Source organism: Alexandromys fortis, unplaced genomic scaffold (assembly GCF_014885135.2).
Source record: "Alexandromys fortis isolate MF-2015 unplaced genomic scaffold, M_Fortis_MF-2015_v1.1 scaffold_6, whole genome shotgun sequence".
NCBI lineage: Eukaryota > Metazoa > Chordata > Mammalia > Rodentia > Cricetidae > Alexandromys > Alexandromys fortis.
The window spans coordinates 25,374,679-25,398,611 of record NW_026067902.1 but is presented as its reverse complement, the minus strand read 5'-3'; the positions used below and the strand labels follow the sequence as shown (position 1 = coordinate 25,398,611).

General features: G+C 42.3%; 2 protein-coding genes across 2 annotated transcripts; both read left to right on the top strand.

Moving 5' to 3' along the window:
* The first annotated feature begins 589 nt into the window (after positions 1-589).
* LOC126496808 (transmembrane and coiled-coil domain-containing protein 5B-like) lies at positions 590-16,176 on the top strand. Its single transcript, XM_050134447.1, has 12 exons — positions 590-699; positions 6,311-6,355; positions 6,981-7,130; positions 7,417-7,534; positions 7,845-7,895; positions 8,867-8,935; positions 9,960-10,016; positions 10,513-10,572; positions 11,193-11,257; positions 14,486-14,561; positions 14,848-14,891; positions 15,676-16,176. The coding sequence occupies exons 2-12, from the start codon at positions 6,318-6,320 to the stop codon at positions 15,872-15,874; spliced, it is 927 nt and encodes a 308-aa protein (XP_049990404.1). The 5' UTR covers positions 590-699; positions 6,311-6,317; the 3' UTR covers positions 15,875-16,176.
* A 6,797-nt stretch (positions 16,177-22,973) lies between these two features.
* Positions 22,974-23,400, top strand: LOC126496809 (40S ribosomal protein S25-like). The gene has a single exon (XM_050134448.1). It carries the CDS (start codon positions 23,023-23,025, stop codon positions 23,398-23,400), a length of 378 nt encoding a protein of 125 aa, XP_049990405.1. The 5' UTR covers positions 22,974-23,022.
* Positions 23,401-23,933: the final 533 nt, after the last annotated feature.

Sequence of the window (23,933 nt, the reverse complement as noted above, 5' to 3'; positions counted from 1 at the left end):
TTTTCTGTTTTTTTGTTTAGAGGGGAAGTCTTGCATAGTTCAAGCTGGTCTCACTATGATTCTCCTCCTCTAGCCTTTGAGGGCTGGGATTAGAAGCATGGGCCACTATGCTAAGCTTAAATGGAATATTTTAGCGTGAAATTCCATAATAAGATAATATAAAGCATATGCATAGCATTGAGGAAAGAGTGATTAAGCAGCACTCATATACCAAGGCCTGAATATGAAATATATTCTAAAAGTCCTCTTTCCTACCCTGATTTCATCCCCTCTCTTTTCTAGAATAATAATCACTGTGAATATTATAATTATTCCCTCATTTCTATTTTCAGACTTAACACACACACATATAATGTATACACACACACAAACACACACACACACACACACACACACACATATATATATATATATATATAATCCTAAACCAATACGTTTAGTTTTGTGGGGTTTTTACTTTATGTATATTGAATGAAAGTACACACATTCTTTTGTGCTCTGCCTGTTTGGATCAGGATTATGATCACAAAGTTCATATATATTAACCAAATTGTTTCTGCTTCTATGTTGTCACAAATTATTTCTCTATTCTGCAGCTTACTGCACTTAGGTTTCTGTCAGTGTGTAGCTGTTATGAACAGTACTGTGTGAAAAGGATTGTGCATTTTCTTCAGTGTAAAAGTTCACGTACATTTTCAGGTAAGATAAGCAATGAGATTTCCAGCTGTGGGGTTGAGCATCTGTTCTATTTTGCCACCTACAACTTCCTAGAAGTATACCCACCAGAGTAGCTGTTGTCTCCAGATACGTGGGTACCATCCTTATTCCAGCCCCCATCCTGTAAGTAGACTATGTGACTTGGTGCTGTCTCACATGAATTATTAGGTTATGCCTAGCATTGTCCAGTGACAGTTCAAGTTCAAATCCAATGGAGAAAGCAAGGTGGCACCTACGATGTCCTTAATAAACACTATTATAGGTGGAATCCAGAGGAGAAATCAGATTTGGGGGTCTCCAAAATTCTAATGGTAGCATTTTTCTGAATGAGCCCAGGATCTTAAGAGTTATTCTGGGATCCATCGAGCTTAGTGTTCTCTGAGAGACGAGCAATACCAGAGTAAAAGCATTTTATCATGATGGTTTAAAGGATATGATTTTTGTATGACGACATCTGTTCTATATCCATTCAGACAACATAGATGCTAATTAAATATTGTGCAGTTTGACTATTGCCCCAGGGAAACTCTCTTAATAATACAGAAATTTTCATTTAATTTTGTTAGCTTTGATTGACAACTCAGTCTTAATGCTTTGAAAAGCTATATAAGATACAAAAGAATTCGGTCTCTTCTAAACCATGAAATATTCTTTTCTTCAAATATTTGCATATGAAACAGGGAACACAAGATCTTTGGAACATGTATTATGTCCATCTTTTTAATCATTTTTCAGAGCATAATCTAACAATTGAAAATTGCCTCTTCACACTTGGAAGACAGAGTTAATTCCTAACACCATAACGATTTGTCTCATCACGGTGTGATATTTGTGGAGAGCTAAAATAGCATGACAATACAAACCCTTCTGGCTTAATGGGATTTCGAATGTAAAGGTTGAAACTTTACTCTGGACCCACACAAATTAGCATAGGGCTCCACCACTGCCTCACTCCTGAGGCAAAACAGAAGCAGTTCTTAGTAAGATAAACAGTGGTGAACACAAAGCCATAATGGAAAGAGAAAACAGGAAAGTCCATTTTGTTTTTCTAAGTCACAGAAGCCCAGAGTTCCCTGATGCAACTTCATAGATGTGCAACTTGGTAAAGATGGGTTCACGGACGCCCGAGGGATTTAGGATTAAGGCTCATCTAATAATGAAAATGTTTTAAGGTCTGTGTCACGAGGATACAGATGATACCATGGTATCTGTTTGCTTACAGGGTATAAAGAAAACAGTAGAGTAAGAACTTGATGTGCATGTATGTGAGTTGGTCATGGATGGCCCACTGTAGGGATTAACCAGAATAAAAGGACCCAAAGCCATCCTGAAAAGGTTTGATCTTTGCTGATGGCATGTGAGGGAAAATATATGTAAATGTGCCTTAGAAAGATCCAGATATATCCTACTAATTAGTCGCGCATATACACTAGCTAAGGGCTTCTAAAGTTATTGGCATGTAGAACTATAAAACTCATAAGAAAAAAATCTTTAGGAGTAGGGGCTTACAGAAGAATTTTAGGGATGGTGCCAAAAGCATCATCCACAAAAGAAAATTCATATAAATTGGATATAAAAATGTTAGAAATTTGCTTTGTGAGAACTATGTTTAGAGAATGAAAGGGCAGAGATGGGAAGTGGCTCAGCTGATAAATTGCTTGCCACAGAAGCATGGAAACATCCCCCTGAAATCCCAGCGCTGCAGAAGTAGAGAAAGATGGATCCTTGCAGCTTGCTGGCCAGGCAGTCTAGCCGAATCTGTGAGCTCCAGTTAAACAAGAGTCCTTGTCTCAAAAGCTAATGTTGAGACTGAGTGACAAACATACCCAGTATTTTCCTGTTGCCTACACACACATGAAAAGATATTCTGGTGCTCTCTGTCTCTGTCTCTCTCTCTAACACACACACACACACACACACACACACACACACACACATACACACACACCAAACAAGAGAAGATGAAAGAACAAACTAAGCTATAGGATGGGAAAGAATATCTTCAAGTCATCCTTGACGATTAGTTTGTGTGTAGATGTATGGGTAACATCGCTACCTGTAGGGAAGTTCAAATGAGGATGCTACTATTCTGTGACTCTAAAACTGTCAGAGAAAATGAAGTCATTCAGTAATAACACCAAATGCTAGTGGTGATGTTGAAGAAATGGAGCTGTGATGCATTTGGTGATGGAAGTGTAAAACGATGCTGCCATTTGAAAGTACTCGGGTAGTTTCAAAACCCAATTATATATTTATCATACAGCCCAGCAGTCGTCCTCATGGACATTCAATGTGTGTATGTGGAGGCCAGACCTCCCCGTTAGGTGTCTTCCATTATTGCTGTTCACCTTACGTTTTGAGAAATGGTCTGTAGCTGAGCACTGAACGTACCGGTTCAGGGAGACCAGCTAGCCAGCTCTAAAGGTAAATATTCCTGGTGCTGAAATTATAGGTGCAAGCAGCCACACCCTGCTTTTTATATGTATGAGAGAATTAGAAGCATGGGTCATCGTGCTGGTGTTGCAATCACTTTCTTGATAATTGAGTTATCTCTCCAACCTGTAAGTTCCTGTTTCTTTCAATAAAAGTCCCATTTTGTTTTTCTTCCCAAGTTAGCTACTAAGTAGTCTTAGGGTTCTAGTGCTGTGATAAACATCATGACTAACTGCATCTTGGAGAGGAAAGTGTTTATTTTATCTTATAGTTGTAGTCTTTGAAGGAAAATCAGGGAGGAAACTCAGCGCAGGAACCTGGAGGTAGAAAGAGAAACTGCGGAAGAAGGCAGTGTACTGGCTTGTTCCTCATGGCTTGCTCTATCTGTTTTCTTCTGCAACTCAGGGACACCTGCCCAGGGGTGACATCATCCACGATAGAGTGAGCCTTCCCATATCAATTGTTAATCAAGAAAATGCCCTACAGAGTTGCCTATGTGCAGCCTCGGACAGAGGCATTTTCTCAGTTAAGATTCCTTTTTTGTCTAGGTATGTCTCGGTTTGTATCAAGTGCACAAAGTCCAACTGGGACATGAGTAAATGGGTCTCTATCCCATCCTCTGGAGCATAGTCAATTTCGTCTCATTATATTAGCTACTGTGGTAGCTGTCACACCTCTTAATGGTCACAAAAGACATGAAGCATCTTCTAGTCCTTGTGTACATTCCAAATAGAGAGACCTTCAAGATGACTCGACATTTAAGGGCATTTGTATAATACGCATGAAAGCTTAAATTCAATCCCCAGGTCTCACAGAGGAGAGAATGAAGCACAGCAGTAAACATTTAGAGCTTCATGTGTGGCTTTGAGCTTCTTGGTTTCAAAGGAAAATATGTTCTCACACAAAATATACATGATTTCTTTGAGGTAATGAGCTAAGAATAATTCATTATGGAAGGTTTCATAGAGAATGTTAATTTGTAGTGTCCCTAAAGAGAAGATGCGGGTTAGTGGGAAAAAAATATTTCCATTACAGCTTGTCAACCACTGGTGCCTAGATGATGTGGCTGTCCGGTGGGGATTCTGCCATGACACACTATCCATAAGGAACATGTACTCATGTGGCTGTATGGGTGAGCCTTTCTCAGGTGTGTTAGAAGGAGAAGGAGCCAAAGAATCCTGTTCTTCTGTTTTAGATAACAGGAATGGTGTAACTCATTTATTCATCCATTTATTCTTAAAATGTTTCTGCCATGTTGAATTTTGTCTGAACAGAACCCTGAAGCCCGCCTAGGCAGGGATAGAAAAATGAATATTTAAAACACACTCAAGGGGCCAGCATTTGGCCCAACTGTAGGGTGGAAACGAGGCTGAAAATAATGCAAAATGAAAAATGACAAAACAGGAGAACGGAGTGAAGGACTTAATTCTGTTAGGACTTGTTGTTCGGTGTCTGGGAGCATGCCCATGTAGCAGTGTGTGAGCTGACTGGAGAAGGGGTGATGAGGTTACAGAGGCCACTGCTTGAGGGGCATCTTCCTGGACAGAGTGATGTCACAGACCTTTCCGAGGCCTGGAAGTTGCTGCAGTTTGTCTCTAATAGGTTTGATTTGATCATGGAGAACAGCATAGGTGGGACTTGGTTTAAAGGAGCATGCCTAGCTTATACTTTATTGCGATCTCTACATTTCTTTATCCTGCCTGTCTTAGTCTAGAGAAGACTCCTAGGATGCTTGCCAAGGTGACACTGATATGTTTGTTAAACTCCATCTACTCTTGCAATAATTTAAGCCCTCAAAAAAAAATAATAAAGAGGGAATTCTACAGGTGTATGCAGAGGAGTTGGGGCTCTGGACAGAACTCTCCTCTTTTTCCCTTCCTGTTTTGCCTTCTCATTTTCTTGTATTTCTGCCACCACACGAACATCTCACTCTTCTTTCCCCATGAGATAGAGGACCAGTTCAGGGGCAGGAGGATAAGTTTCATAACTCCAAAGGCCCCATGTGGTAAGAGCAAAGGATCAGACACCATTCAGATTCTTCTTGGCCTACTATCTGACTTTCCTACCTCATACCCTTCGACAAACTCAGTGGAGATGCACATTTTGAGTTTAACTGCAATAACTTGTGAACGTGCCCCACGGAGATCATGGAAGAGAGATGAGAGTGATCATAACCAATGCTGGCTCTAGAGTTTTGGGATGTGAATGTGTTCCATAGTGCAGAGGATGTTTGAGCTGTGCCCAGACGTGTGCTCTAGGATCTAGTCTGGTTTCATAAGGCACCCGAACTGCCCTGAAGTGCTGGACTCTCACTTTGCTACTGGCATGACAAGACGATGTCACTATCCCACTATGACATGCTGCCCCACCCAGCCAGAGTAACCAGCTCAGTTAGAGGTGGAGACTCAGTCAGCAAGGCAACCCCTTGAGTGACAGTCCTGGTACCTAGCTGGAAAGAGAATCTGTTTGGAACAGAAGAACTCTCTGTTGAAAACAGAAAGTTGTGTTTAAAAAAAAATAGTAGCACAGCTTGGGATTTCTTGTGGGTGGAGAGATTTCTGGAGGAAAAGGAAAATGGAGCAGAAATGATTAAAGGAAAGGAAAGGTGGGAACTTCAAAGTGTATTTAAAATGAAGAGCTTCAAAGCAAAGGTGGAACGTGAGGGGAGGGGGGCCTTTAGTAATAGGCTAATAGAAACCAGACAGCTGATCTCTCCATTTGTCTTCATTCTTTCTTTTGTTTAGTTTGGGGTTTTTGTTTATTCTGTTTTGTTTCCTGGGGGTTTGAGCTAGTAATAAATTATTTTTGTATTTGTCAATAGGCATACATGGGTCTATCACATGTCCCTGAATTTTTCACCTACTAGAGTAAGTGCAGGCAAGAAAGGGAAAGGATCAAAATGGAAGAAATTTTAAAGATTTCTACATCCAATGTGATTGGTTCTGAGATCCCAAAATCAAGCTATGATCTAGTTTGCTGGAAATTTAGTTTGTGTAAAATGTTGAACCTGAGTGTGGAAAAGTGACATCATACAAAAGGGCTACAACTTGACTCTGTCTTGCCCAAAGAGTGTCTGATTTTTGCCAGCTCCTTTCTGGGTAATGACATGCTGGATAGTAGGACCTTCATTTTTGTGACAGATGTCTGCATTCACATCTAGGAAGCCAATGATGGAAGACATTGGACAGAACCCATTGGATGATGGGTAAGTAATACAATAGTGAGCCAGAAGAATGACTGCTCTAGAAGTTTCCTGTGATCTAGACCACAGTTGTGAAAGATGTTCCTCCTCAAGCCTGAGAGAGTCTGAGTAAAAATTTCAGTTCCATTTTCCCTTCATCAGTCTGACATGGTGGGAGTTTCTGCAAAAGCTACCCAGTCTCCCAGCACACTAGCCTGGTGTAGGGGAAAGGTCTAGGCCCTTCACTTATTTCCTCCCACCCGAGGCTTCTGACAGACTAAACAGAAAGGATTTAAGTTTGTGACAAAAGACTTAAGAAATTTCTTTCATTTTCTAATCGGTAAACGCCTTATAGATGTTGCTACGATTCCATATTCTTCATCTAAAAATTTTGGAAGGGAACAAGTTAGAGTACAACCGTGTGTGTGTGTGTGTGTGTGTGTGTGTGTGTGTGTTTTCCTTTTGCTCACAAAATATTTGCATTCTAGTATCACTTGAAATACTTAAAATTAAATTGTGACATGCCATACATACACACTTAGAAATTGGTTTATTATGAATTAACTAGGCACATAAACAGCAGGAGACTGAAAAGTGAGAAGTTAGGGGTGTTGATCTGAGTTCAGTTCTGAAGGCACTTTTCCTATAGGCATGGGATAACAGAAATACCGACTTTAGAAGCCACAAAACAGCATCTCAACTACCTGAACTTCAATCTTGAAAAGGATCTGCAGCGGCTGGACGAGGCCAATCAGCTGCTTCTCAGAAAGATTCAAAAGAAAGAGAAATCTATTCACAGGTCAGGCTTTGCCCTTGGTGAAGGTGAAGCCCCTCACGTCATGTCCATAGGTTAGAGGGAAGTGGAGGGGGTGCTGTGGGAAGTTCACTTCCCTCAGGGAAAACTCAGTGTGTTATTTAAATCCTGAAACACGAACTGTGATGCCCTCAAAAGGCTTTGGCACAGATCTTTGCATTCAATTTTTTTCATTTAGTTGACATTTTATTGCAACTGTCAACCCAAGATGTTGGTAGTGTGGTTTTGGCTTCCTAAGGACTGAGCCACACCTGAGTTAACTGTTTTTCAGTCTTGAAAGAGAAATTGCTTTGTCCACTGAGAGAGTCCCAGAGACAGATGAGTTCAATGAGATCGCAATACAAAAGGAGAATGCCCTGAAGGACCTGGAGCTGGAGACAGCAAAGCTGGTGAGAAGATTTCTAAAAGAGACCCTTAGATGGCTTCTACGCTCATCCTTCTTTTCTTTTCCCAAGAGGCTCTGCATAAGCACTGCCTCTGTGGCTAAAGAAGTCACAGCTGCTTTGGCGAGTGCTGTGGCAGAGGCGTTAGTCATGGGGACAAGACCTTGGCTCTCTCCCAGATGCCGCATCTTGGACTAGGGTGTACTTTTTCATTTAACTTGACCCATTGATCCCTACATATTATTTATGTTCCCTTGGTAAGAGAAAAGGTTGAGAGCAGAATCCGTTTGTTTCCTTAATTTCCTTCTTCCTACAGGAGGAAAAGAACAAGACCCTAAGTGAGAAAATCATGCAACTTCAGGATAGGGTAAGGAGGTACCCCATTTCCTACAACATTGTCATTACAAAAAAAAGGCTGGTGGAATGGGCAGGAGATATATAAGAGGTGAGTTCTGGGAGGATAGTCAGATATATATTATATATATGTACATATATATATATCTTTATTAATTATACGTAACCACATAAAATATAAGTGATATACTGCACACAAATGAAGGAATTTTTCAGACACTCAGAGTCCATCCTTGAAATGTGACTGTTTTCACTTCTGCTAGTGAAGATTCCAATCTAACTTTATCCTAGCTCATAATAGAATCCTAATAGAGTTGTTATTGTCCTAAACTCTCTAGTCAGAAAAACAAGGAGAAGGCAGTAAAATTTCTGTGCTCACAAACCCAGTCATCTTCAGAGACTTCAAACAGACACCAATACACCAGCCTTTGTCCTCTGATCAGGGCAGACCATGGGGAGAAGAACGAACTGCAAAGCGAATGATGATTCACCACTCCTCCCCCGCTCCTACTACTGTGTCCATTCCCCTCGCCTCGCTGCAGAGCTATGATGGTCTTGGGGACATAAAAGGATGTCCACTCAGGGCTTAGTGGTTAAAAGCACATACTCAGGCAGGGAGCCTGAGTTCTGTTCCCAGTGCCCAGGTCAAGTGGTTCATAACCGCTTCTATGTCAAGCTCCAAGAGATTTGACATCCCCTTCTGGATGCCAAGGACAGTTGCACTCGCATGCACATACCTACACACACATGCACACACAAACACATGCACAACTACAAATAAATGCGAATTTAAAAGAATACAAGTCTGTCCACTTAATATGGAGTTAGGCAGCTTCCACGGGGCTAAGGAGACATGTTTCTGTCTAAGATGCTTCAGTACCCAAACTGGTACCCACACTGGACTGCTAGCGAAGACCCCAGTCTAATTTTATCCTAGCTCATCTGTTTGCCTTGATCAGCTCAGTTATTGGAATGATGTTTCAGATTTCAACAGAACTCAAGAATCCCAGCCCTGATCCAGAAACCCTGAAAAAGAAAATAGCAGAATTGAAGGTGAGTAGAATGGCGCACTGGGGAAGATTGTGACACATACATCAGTCCTGGGTTCTGTGAGACTGTTTCCATAGCCTCTCTCAGGTGGGACCTAGGCATGTCCATTTGTGCCTTAGAGAAAAGCTGGCTTCCTTTATCGCCATGGGGCATCTTTACATTCCTGCGCGTGCTAGAAGCAGAGGGCCTACCTTGCCTTCGGGTGGAGGGAATGGCTCAGACGTCTCACCAGTTAATGAAACACCTTCCAAAAATGTACCGGGTCTTCCTTGAAGAAGTTTATAACTAAATGAGGACAACACAGATACAGACATTCAAGTAGGAAAAAAAATGCTAGTTTGCACAGTTATATAAGGATGTATCAATTATCTTAGAAGGTTTGCCAAGCTGTGGCTCATTGGGTACGTCTTATTTTCAATTTTTTATTCTGTCTTTTTCCTCTACTAGAAAGTATAGCAACTGAGAATATTAGTTTGTAAAACTATATCGTTTGCACCCCAATGTCTAGAACATTTTAGCACATAGCAGATCTCTAATGGTATTGGTTATGTGGACAAATGGAATGAACTCAAATTGGCGGTAAAACTTACTTTGCAGTTTTAGGGGGCAGGTGTGCCATTTGGCTGAGCCCACTGTCAAAAGCCCCAAATATCTGCTTTCCTCTGAAAAAGTGGGCTATCTCCTATGACCCTCCTGTGATTTAGACAGCATGCATGCACCACCCTGAAAGAGAGGGAGAAAGGGGCTGATGGGCTTCAGTCAGTAGGAGGAAAGAGAATGGCCAGACTCACTAGAGAGTCTGCCCACCAAGGCTTAAATGTCAGATCTGCCATTCTGAGACGTGGTTGTGCATATATCTTATCTTTGTTTTGTTTTCTCATCTACAAAACGGGTAATGGCCATATCCTCGCTTAATTGTCATTTGTCGTCAATACACCATATCCACTCTGAGTTTGCTTTCTGCTACCTTGCGTTGTCCTTGCACAAAGAAATGCTGTTCACTTTTTGCTGCTACCATCTTCCCTAGGTGAAACTACGAAAGTCAACCAAGTCCTGTGCACAACAAGAGAAGGAAATAGCCAAGGTTTGATTAGATCAGCGCCTTTTCCACCGAGTGTCTACCTAGGGCATAAACACGAGGGAAAGCCCGAGGGTCTTAGAAAGCTTTCCGGGTACGGGAAGGGTGGAGCAGGAAAACCTGGCAAGTGAATTTCTGACTCACAAGACAGGTGGAAAAAAAAAAAACATTTTCATTAAATCCTAGCCTTAACATTTTTTAAAACACTCATCTGCCCCAGATACCTTGTAGAATCTCAAATCTAAAAGTCATATTGTATTCCCTCTTGTTTCCCAGAGAGGCACAGGGCAACATGGGAGAAGGTTTCCCCCTTCCCCACTCAAAACTGGGCCTTATGCCTGAATGATGAGGTCACCTTTTGCGAGGTGGTTGTTTCCCTTCAAGTAAGGAGTTGCTAAGTAATGGATCACATGTCCAATGTACCAGGCAGGTTCCCAGGGAAACAGCCAAAACTTGGTACTAACTGAAACCATGAGGTATGTTTGCTTTCTTCTTTTTCTAGATGCAAAGTGACTACCAGGCTGTACATGAGCTCTGTGAAGATCAAGCCCACTACATAAAGGTACAGTGTTACTGGGGCAGTCAGAATGGAGACAGATCTCCCAGAGTCAGGAGAAAGCCATTATTATTATTATTATTATTATTATTATTATTATTATTATTATCGTTATCATTATCATCATCATCATCATCATCATCATCATCATCACTATGCTCCATCTGCCATGAGAAAATGCCTTTTATTCAACAGAATGGCCACCAAATATGAGTGCTCTTAGACAATGTGCCTAACCCTGTTATGCAAAGCTCTTTGACCAATTGGTTTCGTGTTTTAGTATTTCCCTCAACCCATTTCTCTAATAAGTCTGAGGAGGTCTGGGAGGACACCGAGGCTTCAGGGAGTGAGGTTACATGCTCTGGGAACTTCGTTAGTCCAGGTCAGATCTGGGATTTGAGTACAAGCAAGGCCTACAAGAGGAACTTTTGCTCTAGAAGCCCATCCTGCCACTAGTATACCTCTGATTTTTTTTTTATGCCCCTTACTTTATACACCTTGATGTGAGAGCAGTATTTGGAATGTTAGGAATTCATTTTAGTGAGAGATTCCTGTCAATGACTTTGAAATAAAAACACAAATTCTCTTTATGATGCCCCCCCCCCCCCCCCCCCCCCCACGGGAAGAAATACCAAGAAATTCTGAGGGAAATGGAGAAGGAACAAGAAGTGACGCTGCTGGAAAAAGACATGTAAGTCTGGGAACCGGCGCCCCCTGGTGGACTGCAGTGCCTGCCCGGGCAGTTCCCTGCACGACAGAGCTTGGGAACAATTGGTGTCACTGAGTAAAGGGACTACAGCAGGTCATCCCGGGCCGACTGGTCTCCTACCCAGTAACTGGGACCTGAAATGTTTTGATACCTGCTCTTTTCCTATATCCTTGGTTGAACACAGTGTCCCCAACACCACTCAAGCTAGATTCAGAGATGAAAAAATCATAGCCAAGAAATACTACATGCAAGGTACAGATATTGCTGGCATCTGTGTGTGTCACAACCTTTCCTAGGAGACTGATGCCATAGAGTGACCAGAAATCTGTAAATGTAGTTCACAGAATTTGACACCCTTACTTTCTTGTTTATACTTCTTAATTGTATCACATATTATACAATATGCATAGGCTGCACACATCCTTCCATTTTTGAGGGGTCATTGGGTACACATATCTTTGTTGTACTAGGTGAAATAATTTTCTCTAGTGTCTGTACCAATATCCTCACCCATGACAACGGCCCAAGAATGCTGGGCAGGAAGATGGCTGACGGGGTAAAGGTGCCATTCCTATTGGCTTATTGTTTTCCTCGGGCCTTGAGCTCAGCTCTCAGGAGAATGACTCATTCAGGATTTCCCACAGACATTTATTGTTTCTATTGTACTCATCTGAAATCCGTCCTTCCTGTGTCCAGCCACCCCTGCACAGTCTTTAAACTTCCACATGTTTAAAACTTACAAGTTTAAAGAGAGGCTCTGTTTCCCCTGGCACCTGGTGGTTTTCTCGATTGGTAGACCTTATGCCTGTGAGCCTATTTTTACATGCTTTATTCTATACACTCATCTGTGTCTCTGTCCTTTTTCCTAGACTCAACTGTCTTAAGTATTATAGCTTCTAGTTAGCCTTGATATGGGGTAGATCTGGTCTGCAAGGGTTTCACTCTTATCTTTGGACCTATGAGCTTCAGTACTAATATGTCAATTTCAATTTCTACCAAAAAAAAAGCACAAAAATCAAAAAACAACTTACTGAGCTTTAGATGGCAATTATTGGGATCTGTGAATAAAACTTGGAGGTTAATTAATGTCTAGCTAACAGTTGTTCCAACTTTATCCATCCATTGATTTAGATCTTTACCTCTCCTTTAGCGTATTGTCTTTCTGTGCAGTATTCTTATACATCTTTAGTCATGCTGATAGTTTTTGCTATTGTAAGTGTTCTGCTCGTTTGGTTTTATGGCTGATAACTGCTGCAGTGCAGAGCTGCATAGGCTCTGATAAACTGAATTGTATCCATTAGCGCTGCTGATTACTTTTGATTCTTGATTACACACGGATCACTAGGGGCCAGCTCCCACATTACCAGGGAAGCCCATTCAGATGTTTGCGTTGACGTCCTTGACCTGTGCACTCTGCCTCCTCAGCCGGTTGATGTCGCTGCTGTCTGCCTGGACCATAAGGAGAGCCTCGGTGAAGAGGAGCTCCTCTAGGCTTCTCTTGACTTGAGGGCTTGCTTCTCTTTGACCCCTGACTGCCGTCTCCAATGGAGTCGGTGGTGCATGTTTCCCGGTTTTATAGTTACTTTTGGAAGCAGGCTGGTCTGACACAAACCACTACATCATGGAAGAGCCAGGAGCCTGTGCCAATTCTCCTTTTACACCCCGACTGATTACTGTAAGAGGAGATACCCAGGAAACTGCTGGCTACGCTTACTGGATTAATTCTGTAACAGGAAACAACTCTAAGTAAAACAAATAAACTAACAATGACCAGAAGAGTTTGAAGAGAGAAGAAAAGCAGGCAGATGTTAGAGAAGAGTTGGCAGTTGAAAAGGAGAATGGCAGGAAGTTGTTTCCCCCAATGTGATGCCTTCTGGCCTGAGGTCAAGCCAAACATTGTGTGTATTGTGTGGATGGAGCAGTTTAAACCTGGAGGGAAACATAGAAATTAGGCCACTAGGAAGAAAGAGATCCAGATGTCAGGAGTTTCTGGATATCATTTCATGGTAGGTTAGACCCACACAGTCTGTTTCTGGTGATAGCTCACATTTGGGTCTTTTGTTTTGGTTTTTGTTGTTGTTTTTGTTTGTTTGTTTTTTGAGACAGGGTTTCTTTGTAGCTTTGGAGCCTGTCCTGGAACTAGCTCTTATAGACCAGGCTGACCTGGAACTCACAGAGAACTACCTGCCTCTGCCTCCTGAGTTCTGCCATTAAAGGTGTGCGCCACTACCACCCAACTTCCAGTCGGGTCTTGTAACCTCAGTAGGGATGTTCACCGACTGCTCTGAGAAGTTCAGTTTGAAAGTCAGCCAGAGATTTAGGCCAAGTTTAGGTACAGATTATCTTTCTCTTAAGAATGGAGTATGGGCTAGTTAGTTTTACATCAACTTGGCACAATCTGGAGTAACTGCAGAGGAGGGAACCCAAATGAGAAGATGCCTCCGTAACATCAGGCTGTAGGCAAATCTTAGGGCATTTTCTTAATGAGTGATCGATGGTAGAGGGCTCAGCCCATTTTGGGTGGTGCCATTCTTTGGTTGGTGGTCCTAAGTTCTATTAGAAAGCAGATTGAACAAGCCTGGAGGAGCAAGCCAGTAAGCAGCACTCCTCTATGGCCTCAGCATCAGCCCCTGCCCTGTTTGAGTTCCTGTCTTGACTTCCTTCAGTAACGATCAGTGATGTGGACATATATTATTCCTAAAGTTGCTTTTGGTCATTACAGCAACAGAAACCCTGACCAGGACAGAATGGGGCTGGGATATAGCTTAATGGTAGAATATTTGCCTAGAACATGTAAGGTCCTTGGTTCACTTTTCACTATACCCCCACCAAAATAAATAAATAAATAAATAAATAAATAAATAAATAAATAAATAAATGGATATGTGTGACCTGGAGGCAGAAGTTGGAGACCCTTGTGGGAGAAAGGAAATCAATCAGGGAGGAAGTAAGAGGCACCAAGAAGTCAGGTGGAAAAGGGAATACATCGGAAGAAAGTATAATAAATCATGTGTGGAAAAAAAAGCGCCATCCAATTGTATGCTAAATTTGAAAATAACTAGAAAAGAATCAGTCGTGTTTCCCAATGTCTTTGTACGCTTTTTCAGGCATGTCACAGGTATTTCATGACTTAGGAAAGCTCTTGCAACAGTTCCTTGGGTTGTCTCAAATGATAACTGGCTTTGGCCTCTTTTGTTGTTTTAAATGCAGGTCCAAAGCCCAGAATGACTCTTCCCAAAAAGTGAAACCTGGGGCAACTCTGGTGGAGACCATTCAGAGCAACATGGTGAGTCCTGCCTGTCCACGCTTGGGCTTTTCCCTAGCCCTTCTTTTTCCTGGGACATCTGTCTCACACCCCTCCTACTTTTAAAACTTCCTAGAGCTAGAAAGTGAGTTTCTGTTGCCTGGCACTACACCATGGCATCTGGAAAAAGGTGGAGCCAGAATACAAAGATGGCTGACCCAACTGTGAAGTCTCTCCTTGTAGCATCCCTCTCCCACCCCCACCCATTGCGCCACTTCTCTTTGAGATTCCAGCCACACATAGTTACCATGTTCATTACTTTCCACAGGAGAAGAACATCATTAAGAAAGAGAAGAGGAAGTTTTTGGTTAGGTGAGTGGCAGAATTGTGCCCCTGACCTGGTTGGTCCAGGCCACATTCGCTGTGCAGTTGACTTGATACAGGCCAGAAGAATGAGTATTGGCATCAGACAGATGATAGTCACGCAGTCTCAGAGTTCCCTGAGCAGAGTTTCTATCTACAGAGTTAGGACAGCAGACTTGCATGGCTCTAAACAGCTGGAGGAATTTGTGGCTCCTTCCGAGACGCTCGGGATGAAAGCCATAGGTTACATTCCATTTCAAGTCCTCTATGTCCCCCCAGTGTGCTCCCTTTTGGCTTTTCAGATGCTGGCATCCCAAACCTTTGCTGCCTTTATTGAAAAGGGAGGACAGGGTGCATTAGCTTGCGTTGCTGTTTTACTGTGGGCTGAGAAATTATAGGGGGAAAATCACTTGCATTCTCTCTTGTCTTTTCTCAAATTTTTTAAAATAAGGAGACTTACCTTCAGTTTTCTAGAACTACTTGCTATAGGAGACATAAATGGCACCATGGCCACGAGCCTCACAATCTTGACCTTTTACAGTTAACCTCCAAAAGGCCTGCCCCATGGAGAGTACCAGAAGGTCGTCTATTCCTTTGGAAATGTTCAATACTTGACCACTAAATTGCAGGTTTTCTGTTATCTGTGTTCACCATCTCTACCCCCTACCCCCCAAGTACGCCTGAAAGTTTTGCCAAAAGGCAGCAACCCAACATCCATTTACAAGTTCATTCCTCATTGCTTGACAGTAAGTTGTTCTGTTCTTGTATGTTCATGATGAGTTTCTCTCTGCAGGCACTTCCACTCCCTCTTCTTCATGATCGTGGTCTTCCTTCGGATATTGGGCTGTGTGGTCTTCCACCTGCAGTATATAAACCCGGACTTCCTCGTGAACACTCTGCCCATGCTGATGAGCAGAAGCACGTTGAAGTGGCTGAGGGACATACTGTTCCCCTTCCTTACGCTAGAGGTGGAAGACGTTCTACCACACTAGCGGCAGGGGCTCCGCCAGGCCTCACATTGCACCTCCAATGGAGGGGCTGGGGCTGGGGCCCTGCGTTGGTGATGGGGAGCAGGACGGAAATGGCTGTGACTCTGGGCCTCTATATGACAGCTGGGTTTTATATGTTAATTCTCTCCTAGAGCGTCTCTCTGCGAATACAGAATGCGTTTGATCAGAGTTCACTGTGTTGGTTTATGCATCCTCCTGGGGCCTTTCTATGTAGTCTGTTCTCTTCAGACAAAGCAAAAATAAAACTCCCCTGGGACTTCCACTTTCTGCTTTATTTTATTAAATAAAAAATAAAATCACATGTTAATTTTCTAGATTCTCAGTTTAAGGGAGGCATGCATGAGGACATCCATGGAACTAGACGTCGTGGAAGACTTTAAGCCTTACATTAACAACATACTCTCTCCCTATAGCTCTCTGTGCTATTTTAAAAGAGTGGAGTTCTGACAAATATGACCTTTGTCCTATACATAGGTAATTACTCATTCTTAAATAATTCGAAAAAGCAAATTCAAGTGTTAATGGAAGTAAAATTTATAAAATACTTCCAAGTACAACCAAATAAAAATGTGTACTTTTGGATACAGCTAAGCAAATACTTTTATTATCAAATCCAACCCTCTAATTGCTTCTAACTGGAGACGGCCATTCCCACCTTCAAGTTGGATGAAGACCCATGAAGTGGCACAACGCTTTCATTTCATTTGGTCACAAGAGGGCGCTGCTGGTCAGTTTTTGTTTTGTTTTAAAGTTTGTGCGTGCCATAGTCAAATTTCAGAGACTGAGTGTACTCATACTTTTTTAGGCCCCAGAAAGGAAACCTGTGGTAGGATCATGTCTGCAGAAAAAAAAAAAAGCAATGTTTTTGCCTTTACTCCAATGTGGTGGAACAAAACCGTTAAATTCTCTATCAAGAATGAGTCCTAAAAGAGAAACCCCCGCCCCAGGAAGCAAGAGTTTGTGGAATGTGCTGAAAGATAGCGCCAAAAAGAGGCTCCTGTGCTGTGGGAGCTTCTGTAACAAACAGCAATTCCACTCCTGAAAGTGCCCACTCTTGGAACGCCAGGTCCTAGCCTCGTGGTTTTAGTTGTTGCCCCTAGTTGTGCTGGAAAAGGGGTCACTCATCCTCTTCCTAAGTCCCGCTTTGTAATGTCACTTTGGTAAGTGACTGTGTGACAGTAGGTCGGAAATAAAGATGACTCCTGTGTCAAGGTCAACAGAGGATATAAGACAGGGGGACTACGGGAAACCCAGAGAAGGTTCTAGAAGCTTTTGGTGGGCAGGGGTAGTGGGCAGGAGTGTTCGCTGACAAGGTGGCATTATAAGAGAGAACTGGATGAGGTGAAGGAACTGTCTAGATGCCAAGGGGAGCGGTACCCAGAGCTTCAGAAGGCCTGAGGATTCCCTGCACAGCCCCATTAAGACAAGTCTATTATGGGAATCCCGAGTTTCTTCTGTTTCCTTCCAGGACAGGGCCCAGGCCTGAGACCTTCTATGCTGAAGCTTCAGCATTTGGAGCTCGGGTTGGCAGTTGTGTGTCAGCTTGACCCACGAGCTAGAGTCATTGGCAAGAAAGTAGTCATAACTGAGAAAATCCCTTATGAGGCTGGGCTGTAGGAAAGCCTGTCAGGCATTTCCTTAATTAGTGATGGATGTGGGAGGGCCCAGGCCATTGTGCGTGGTGCCATCCCTGGGCTAGTGAACCTGAGCTCTGTAAGTGAGCAGACTGAGCAGCCCATGGGAAGAAAGCCAGCGGGCAGCACTCTTCTCTGGCCTCTGTATCAGCTGCTGCCTCTAGGTTCCCACCCTGCTTGAGTCCCTGCCCTCACTGCTTCTGATGAACTGTTCTATAGAAGTGCGAGTAAAATAAACCTCCTCTCCCCGTGTTGCTCTTCGTCATGGTGTTCCAGTGCAGCAATTGTCTGTCCTGAGAAAGTTCTTAGTGTGGCCTGCTCTGGCAGTATTTTGTATATGCTTACTAGCTTTTATTTGCATGTTTTCCTGATCATATTTTTCTGAATGCAAACGATCTTCCTTGGATCATGGCTTTCTTTGTTACATTCATGTGTAAAAGCCCACTGAATCCGAAGTAAAGTTGTCTACAGCAGTAGCCTGCAGTCTGCCCGTTCTTTCAGGTCCTCAAATCCCAGGTCTTACAGAAAGATCTGCACAGGTCTGTGAACGTCATCCGGGTGGGTAATATTGACAGAAGCAATGCTCAGAACAATGGGGATTTAGGTGAGGTCTGGCTTCCCAGAAGAGCAAAGACTGCCCGGTTATTAACATCCATTCCCAGCCTTCTTGGTACAGAGAAGATGCACACCCTTTCTGCTGAAAGGAAAAGCCTGTGTGCTTAACATTCCTGGGGTCTCCAATGCTTGTCTGTGAGCGTATGGCCCTCTACACATGTCTCCACGCTTCCCCTTCCCTCCCGAATCGCAGTTATCCTCAGGTTCTGAACTTGCTGGTTCCTTGATTTGGAATGCCCAGACTCTAAAAACCATTGTCTGCTGGTTCTAACCTACTAGGCCTGTGGGATACTGGGCTTTTTCTTAAGGGCCGCCAACTAGCTTCCAAACCAAGACCTGGAGACTTCTCGTTAGTTATGAATGCTCGGCCTTTCTTATGCTTGTCCCCCTAGCTCTTATACCGTAACCTGTTTCTCTTCATCTAGGTTTTGCCTCGGGGCTTTTTATCTTTCTTTCCTTCTGTTTCTCTTACTTTCACTGTTTCTTGTGTCTGGCTGACTGACAGCTGTCTGGCTTCTGGTCCCATGGGGTGTCTCCCACTTTCTCCCGTGTTTTCTCTTCCTTCTTCTCAAGCCTAAACTGTTCCTCCTATTTATTCTCTCTGCCCACCAGCCCAGACTATCCCTCTCCTGCCTAGCTATTGACTGTTCAGCTTTTTATTAGACCAATCAGGTGCCTTAGGAAGACAAAGTGAACCATCTTTTCACAATTAAAAAGATGCAGCATGAACAAATGTATCATGTCTTTCCATCATTAACAAAGACAGAAGAAACAAATGTAACACATCTTTGTCTAACTAAAATAATATTCCACACCACTATGGCATTTTGCAATAGCAAGTCATAGGGATTTTGGCTCCTTTAAGAATAATAGTCACTGGTTTGAGATTGCTTTAGAGACCTAAATGGTACGTTTGCAAGTTAATTTGGAGGAATATACAGTGCGTTTTGTTCCTTAGATTCTTCTTAGATATAATTTTGTGCCTCCTTGGACAAACATTTACATTCAATTAGAAGGCATATTTTTTTATCTTGTTGGATATCAGATCATAGCTATAGAACCCAGTCTGATGAAAAGATATGCTGAATGCTGTCCTCAGTGTACCTGAATCTGCATACGGCTTTCATGCTTTTCCAGATAGAATCTATAGTACGTGCTGGGCAATTGTGTTTAAATTGGGTCTGTCCTGAGAAAGTTCTGGGAAAGGGCTGCTCTGTTAACATTTAGTATGTGTTCACTTCTTTTAGAGGTGTGTGTGTGTGTGTGTGTGTGTGTGTGTGTGTGTGTGATGTTAAAGCAGAGTTTTGAAATAGCTAAGCCAGCCTGTTATCGAGTCTCTGACTCCATGAAGGGTGAGGGTGAATTGCAAAGAGACAAATGCACACGTGACCCAGGCATTCCATCTTAAATCACAGATCATTCGCCCAAGACTAAAATGGGGAGGCCTTGATATAGAGAACTAGATATAGAGACAATATGAAAATCCCAAGATGACTCTAAAATCAAGGACTTAAACTACATTCTCTCCAATCAGACAGTTTCAAGATCTCTTGGGACCCGCTTTGATGTACAGACACACTAAAAACTTTAAAATCTAACGTCTAGCTTCCGCCAATTGGACCTTTTTCTCCTATCTTGAACCGATGACAGCGGTCTTCTATGATCTACTCTTAAGTACGGGGCGTGTCTCGTCTGCGCTTCTTTCCTGCCCTTCACTCACTGAAGTCAAAAGCTTCATGAGACTAAGGAGTCATTTCCAGTCAGAGAGAAAGAGTTTGGCTTATAATTGAATTTTCAATGAAGTCATTATTCTTTGTGCGCTCTGATGTTAATCTTAATTGAGGGGCTATTTTCTCAGGCTCTCTGGATGAGAACATCCGTTCTTAGGGTTCTGGGAAATGTTTCCGTAACCCAGTCGGATTATCTCCCCTCCAATCCTTACTCCAAATACATATTCGGTGTCTAAGATGTAGTTTCTTCTCTAATTACTGGTCCATAGTTACTTGGAATCTGGTTGTTGTGTTTGTTTTTCTTTTTCCTAAAATTGAAAGAAATTTAAAAATGTTAAGATCACCCACTAAACTTACGAAAAGAAGTTTACAAGTGTCGCCACACACACACACACACACACACACACACACACACACAAAATCAAACTGTAGCACAAGTGCCCTGTTCAACCTAAAAGTGTCATGAGTCACCCCATTGCCACCGCTACCAAGGGACTTTATTTTGCATTAAGAGACTTTATTCATGCGTTATGCTCCATATTCAGGATCTTCTTTGTGAAGGTTTGGGGCAGCTGGATGAGAGTTCACCTGGAAGGTCAGCAGAATGAGAAAACCCCTGGGCCTCCAATACAAGGCTGCATCCTCCAGTTCTGACTCCCTGCAGAACTCAGGTTCCTGAGTGCTGAAAGACCAGAGTTCTCTATTTTGACACCTTATTTGTATGTTTTGTTCATGCACACTTACATATGTTTTATATATATGTATATATTCATATATATGAATGAACAATGTGTGTCATGTATGTACATGTGTGTTTATGAATGTGTGCATCTCTTTGTACAGAATAAAAAAGGAGGAGGTCAGGTATCTTATTCTATCACCCTCCCCCCTTTTCCTTTGAAACAGTTGCTTTCAGAAAACCTGAAGTCAGACTAGTTGCCAGCAAGGCCCACAATCCTCCAGCTTTTGCCCCTTACAGCACTAGGGCTACATGTGTGCACCAAGCCATGCTCATCTGGCTGTGGTTGGCTAATTGGCTGGTTTTGCATGGATTATGAGAATTTGAACTTGGGTCCTCAGGGATATGCAGAAGCTGCTTTTACTCAGCCTTTCCCTCAGCACTGTCTTAAATGAGACTTCCATATATGAACTTACACATATATGAACTTACACATCTTGGTGTACACATGGGTAAACAGAATTTCCACTCACTATATTTCTAGAATTGTATTTGTGCCTGTTGATGATATGTAAAATTATTATAGAATGAGGATGACAAGGATAAGGATGGAAATGGTGTGAGAATTCATAGAGTCTCCCAAGAAGTTATTTTCATAAAGTTCTATAGTTAAAATATGTATCTGTTACATGAACACAATGATAAATGGAAGGAACACCGTGGGGAAGACCTCAGTAGCCATGACTAGACAATAGTGTGTGCAGATTAAGGAGACATAGAGACATAGAAATCAGACAACTGATTCTCACACAGAGACAAGCTTTTATTAAGTGATATTTTTTTCCAGACTGAATTGTAGGGAAACAAAGTCTTCATTAGGAAGTAAAAATATACACAAAAGGAAAATATATGTGCCCATATAGTGATGCTGATGTATTATGCCACACAGAAATTTAAGTGCTCTGCCATATTATAATTATAAATTTAGAAAGAAAAGTCAAACTATAATGTAGGCATAGATGAAGCTCTTAAAAGACTATATCACAGAAGTCATACTGTTAGTAAAACAAGAACTACAACATAAACCTTTCTTGTTTCAAGCACTTTCTCCTAACCATACACTATACTATTAATTACCTAAAGTTCAAATATTTTCAGTTTGGAAACAATGTTTTTAGTAACAGGACATGCCTAGGACCTACTACAAAATGTGGGGAGTGCCGTGTAAAGTGCAAATGTGAAGTCCATTGCTTAGAAATAATTTAGAACTTCAAACTATCAAAGACAAACATTAATCAAATTATCATGCCCTTCTGTACTTGGGCCCTTTGTGACTGAGCAGGAAAGACGTCCACAGAAGCCATATTTGGCTCTGCTACCTCAATATGACATTGAAGCCCATACAGTGTCAGACAAAAGAATAGAATTCTAGGGTAGACCCCAAGACAGGGTAGTACTACCATCTTGTCTAGTGAGCTGAAACTGGAAACTTAAGCAGGATGAAGGCTTTATTGTACCATGGTCCAAATTGATTATATAGAGAAGAAGCACGTGAGGCTTAGTGGTTGATGAGCAGGCGTTCAGTCTTTATGAACTTGCTGAGTCATAAGGTTCTCCAGTTATCATCACTCCAGTGTGGGTACCACAGATTCTGGACTGGGTCTCTTCTGACCATCACTGTCAATATTCTCATGTCCATATGGATAAAATTAGGTAGTTCTTTTTTTCTACGTCTACAACTCATCCCTCTCAACAGATGTAACTTCTGTGAGCCCTCATATGTGATCTTATTCCCAGAGGAAGCTAAATATCCATAGCATATGCATTAAGCCCTTACATCAAGCACACACCTTCTGTCACAGAGCTGATTTCAGATACCGAAATCTGTCATACGGAATAGACACAAGGATAGACAGGAAACCAGAGAGTCTTCACACAAGATAATCCAAAGTGAGCACAGCTCTCCATAAACAGGCTGGGGAAGCTGTCAAGTTTGGAACCAAGCTACTTCCCCGACTTTCCCTGGGTTCCTGCTTGGCACAAGCTGTAGGTCCATCACCCCTTACTTCTTTAACCTTAGCCCCTGTCCTGTCAAGTACAGAGAAGTCATTTTTTATTTTTTTATTTATTTTTTTATTTATTTATTTTGGTTTTTTGAGACAGGGTTTCTTTGTGGTTTTGGAGCCTGTCCTGGAACTAGCTCTTATAGACCAGGCTGGTCTCGAACTCACAGAGATCCGCCTGCCTCTACCTCCCAAGTGCTGGGATTAAAGGCATGCGCCACCACCGCCCGGCTAGAAGTCATTTTTTAAAAAAATTTCAAACACTCTTAGAAAACTTCTCTCTTCTTTTGAGTTCTTTCCCTGTGTCATCTTGAACTTGAAGTATGATTAATTAAAAACTCAGAGAGAGCTTTTTCCCCCGACATCTTAGGGAGGCTGCAGTGGTCGTCGCCACTCTCCGAACTTCATCATGCCGCCCAAGGATGACAAGAAGAAGAAAGATGCCGGAAAGTCGGCCAAAAAAGATAAAGACCCAGTAAATAAGTCCGGTGGCAAGGCCAAAAAGAAGAAGTGGTTCAAAGGCAAAGTTCGGGACAAGCTCAACAATCTAGTCCTGTTTGACAAGGCTACATACGACAAACTCTGTAAGGAAGTGCCCAACTATAAACTTACTACTCCAGCCGTGGTCTCTGAGAGACTGAAGATTCGCGGTCCCTTGGCCAGGGCAGCTCTTCAGGAGCTCCTTAGTAAAGGGCTTATCAGGCTGGTTTCAAAGCACAGAGCCCAAGTAATTTACACCAGAAACACAAAGGGTGGAGATACCCCAGCTGCTGGTGAAGATGCATGAACAGGTCCAATCAGCTGTACTTTTGGAAAAATAAAACTTTATTAAATCAAAAAAAAAAACTCAGAGAGAGATATTGGGGTTCAACTTGAAGGTCAGAAAAGCAAAAGAGCCAGCCACTGGCTCTTATGTCTACCTCAGTTCAAAATGGGGATCCTGCCTCCAAGAATCTCAGAATGAGACTGAGACTGAGAGCTATCTCTTCCCGTTTTAGAATCCTCTCTAGGGCTGGGATTAAAGGCATGCACCACCAGTGTAACTCTTCTCTCTGGTGCCCAGCCTAGAAAGTGATAACCTTCTTGTCTGTGCGATCATTCACCTCTGTTCCTTTCTAGGAAAGTTCAAGTTCAAGGAGAGCTGGTTAGTGACCTTCCCATCACCATGATCTAAAAAAACAGCTTAGTACTTAGAAGTGGCTCAAAGAATATTTGTTGACTCAATGCTAGTTTATCATAAATTTTTATTTGTTCCTTGCATGTTTTAAACTACATTTTTGCGGTAGTATTATAATGAAAAGTGAATTTAAAATGTTTTTC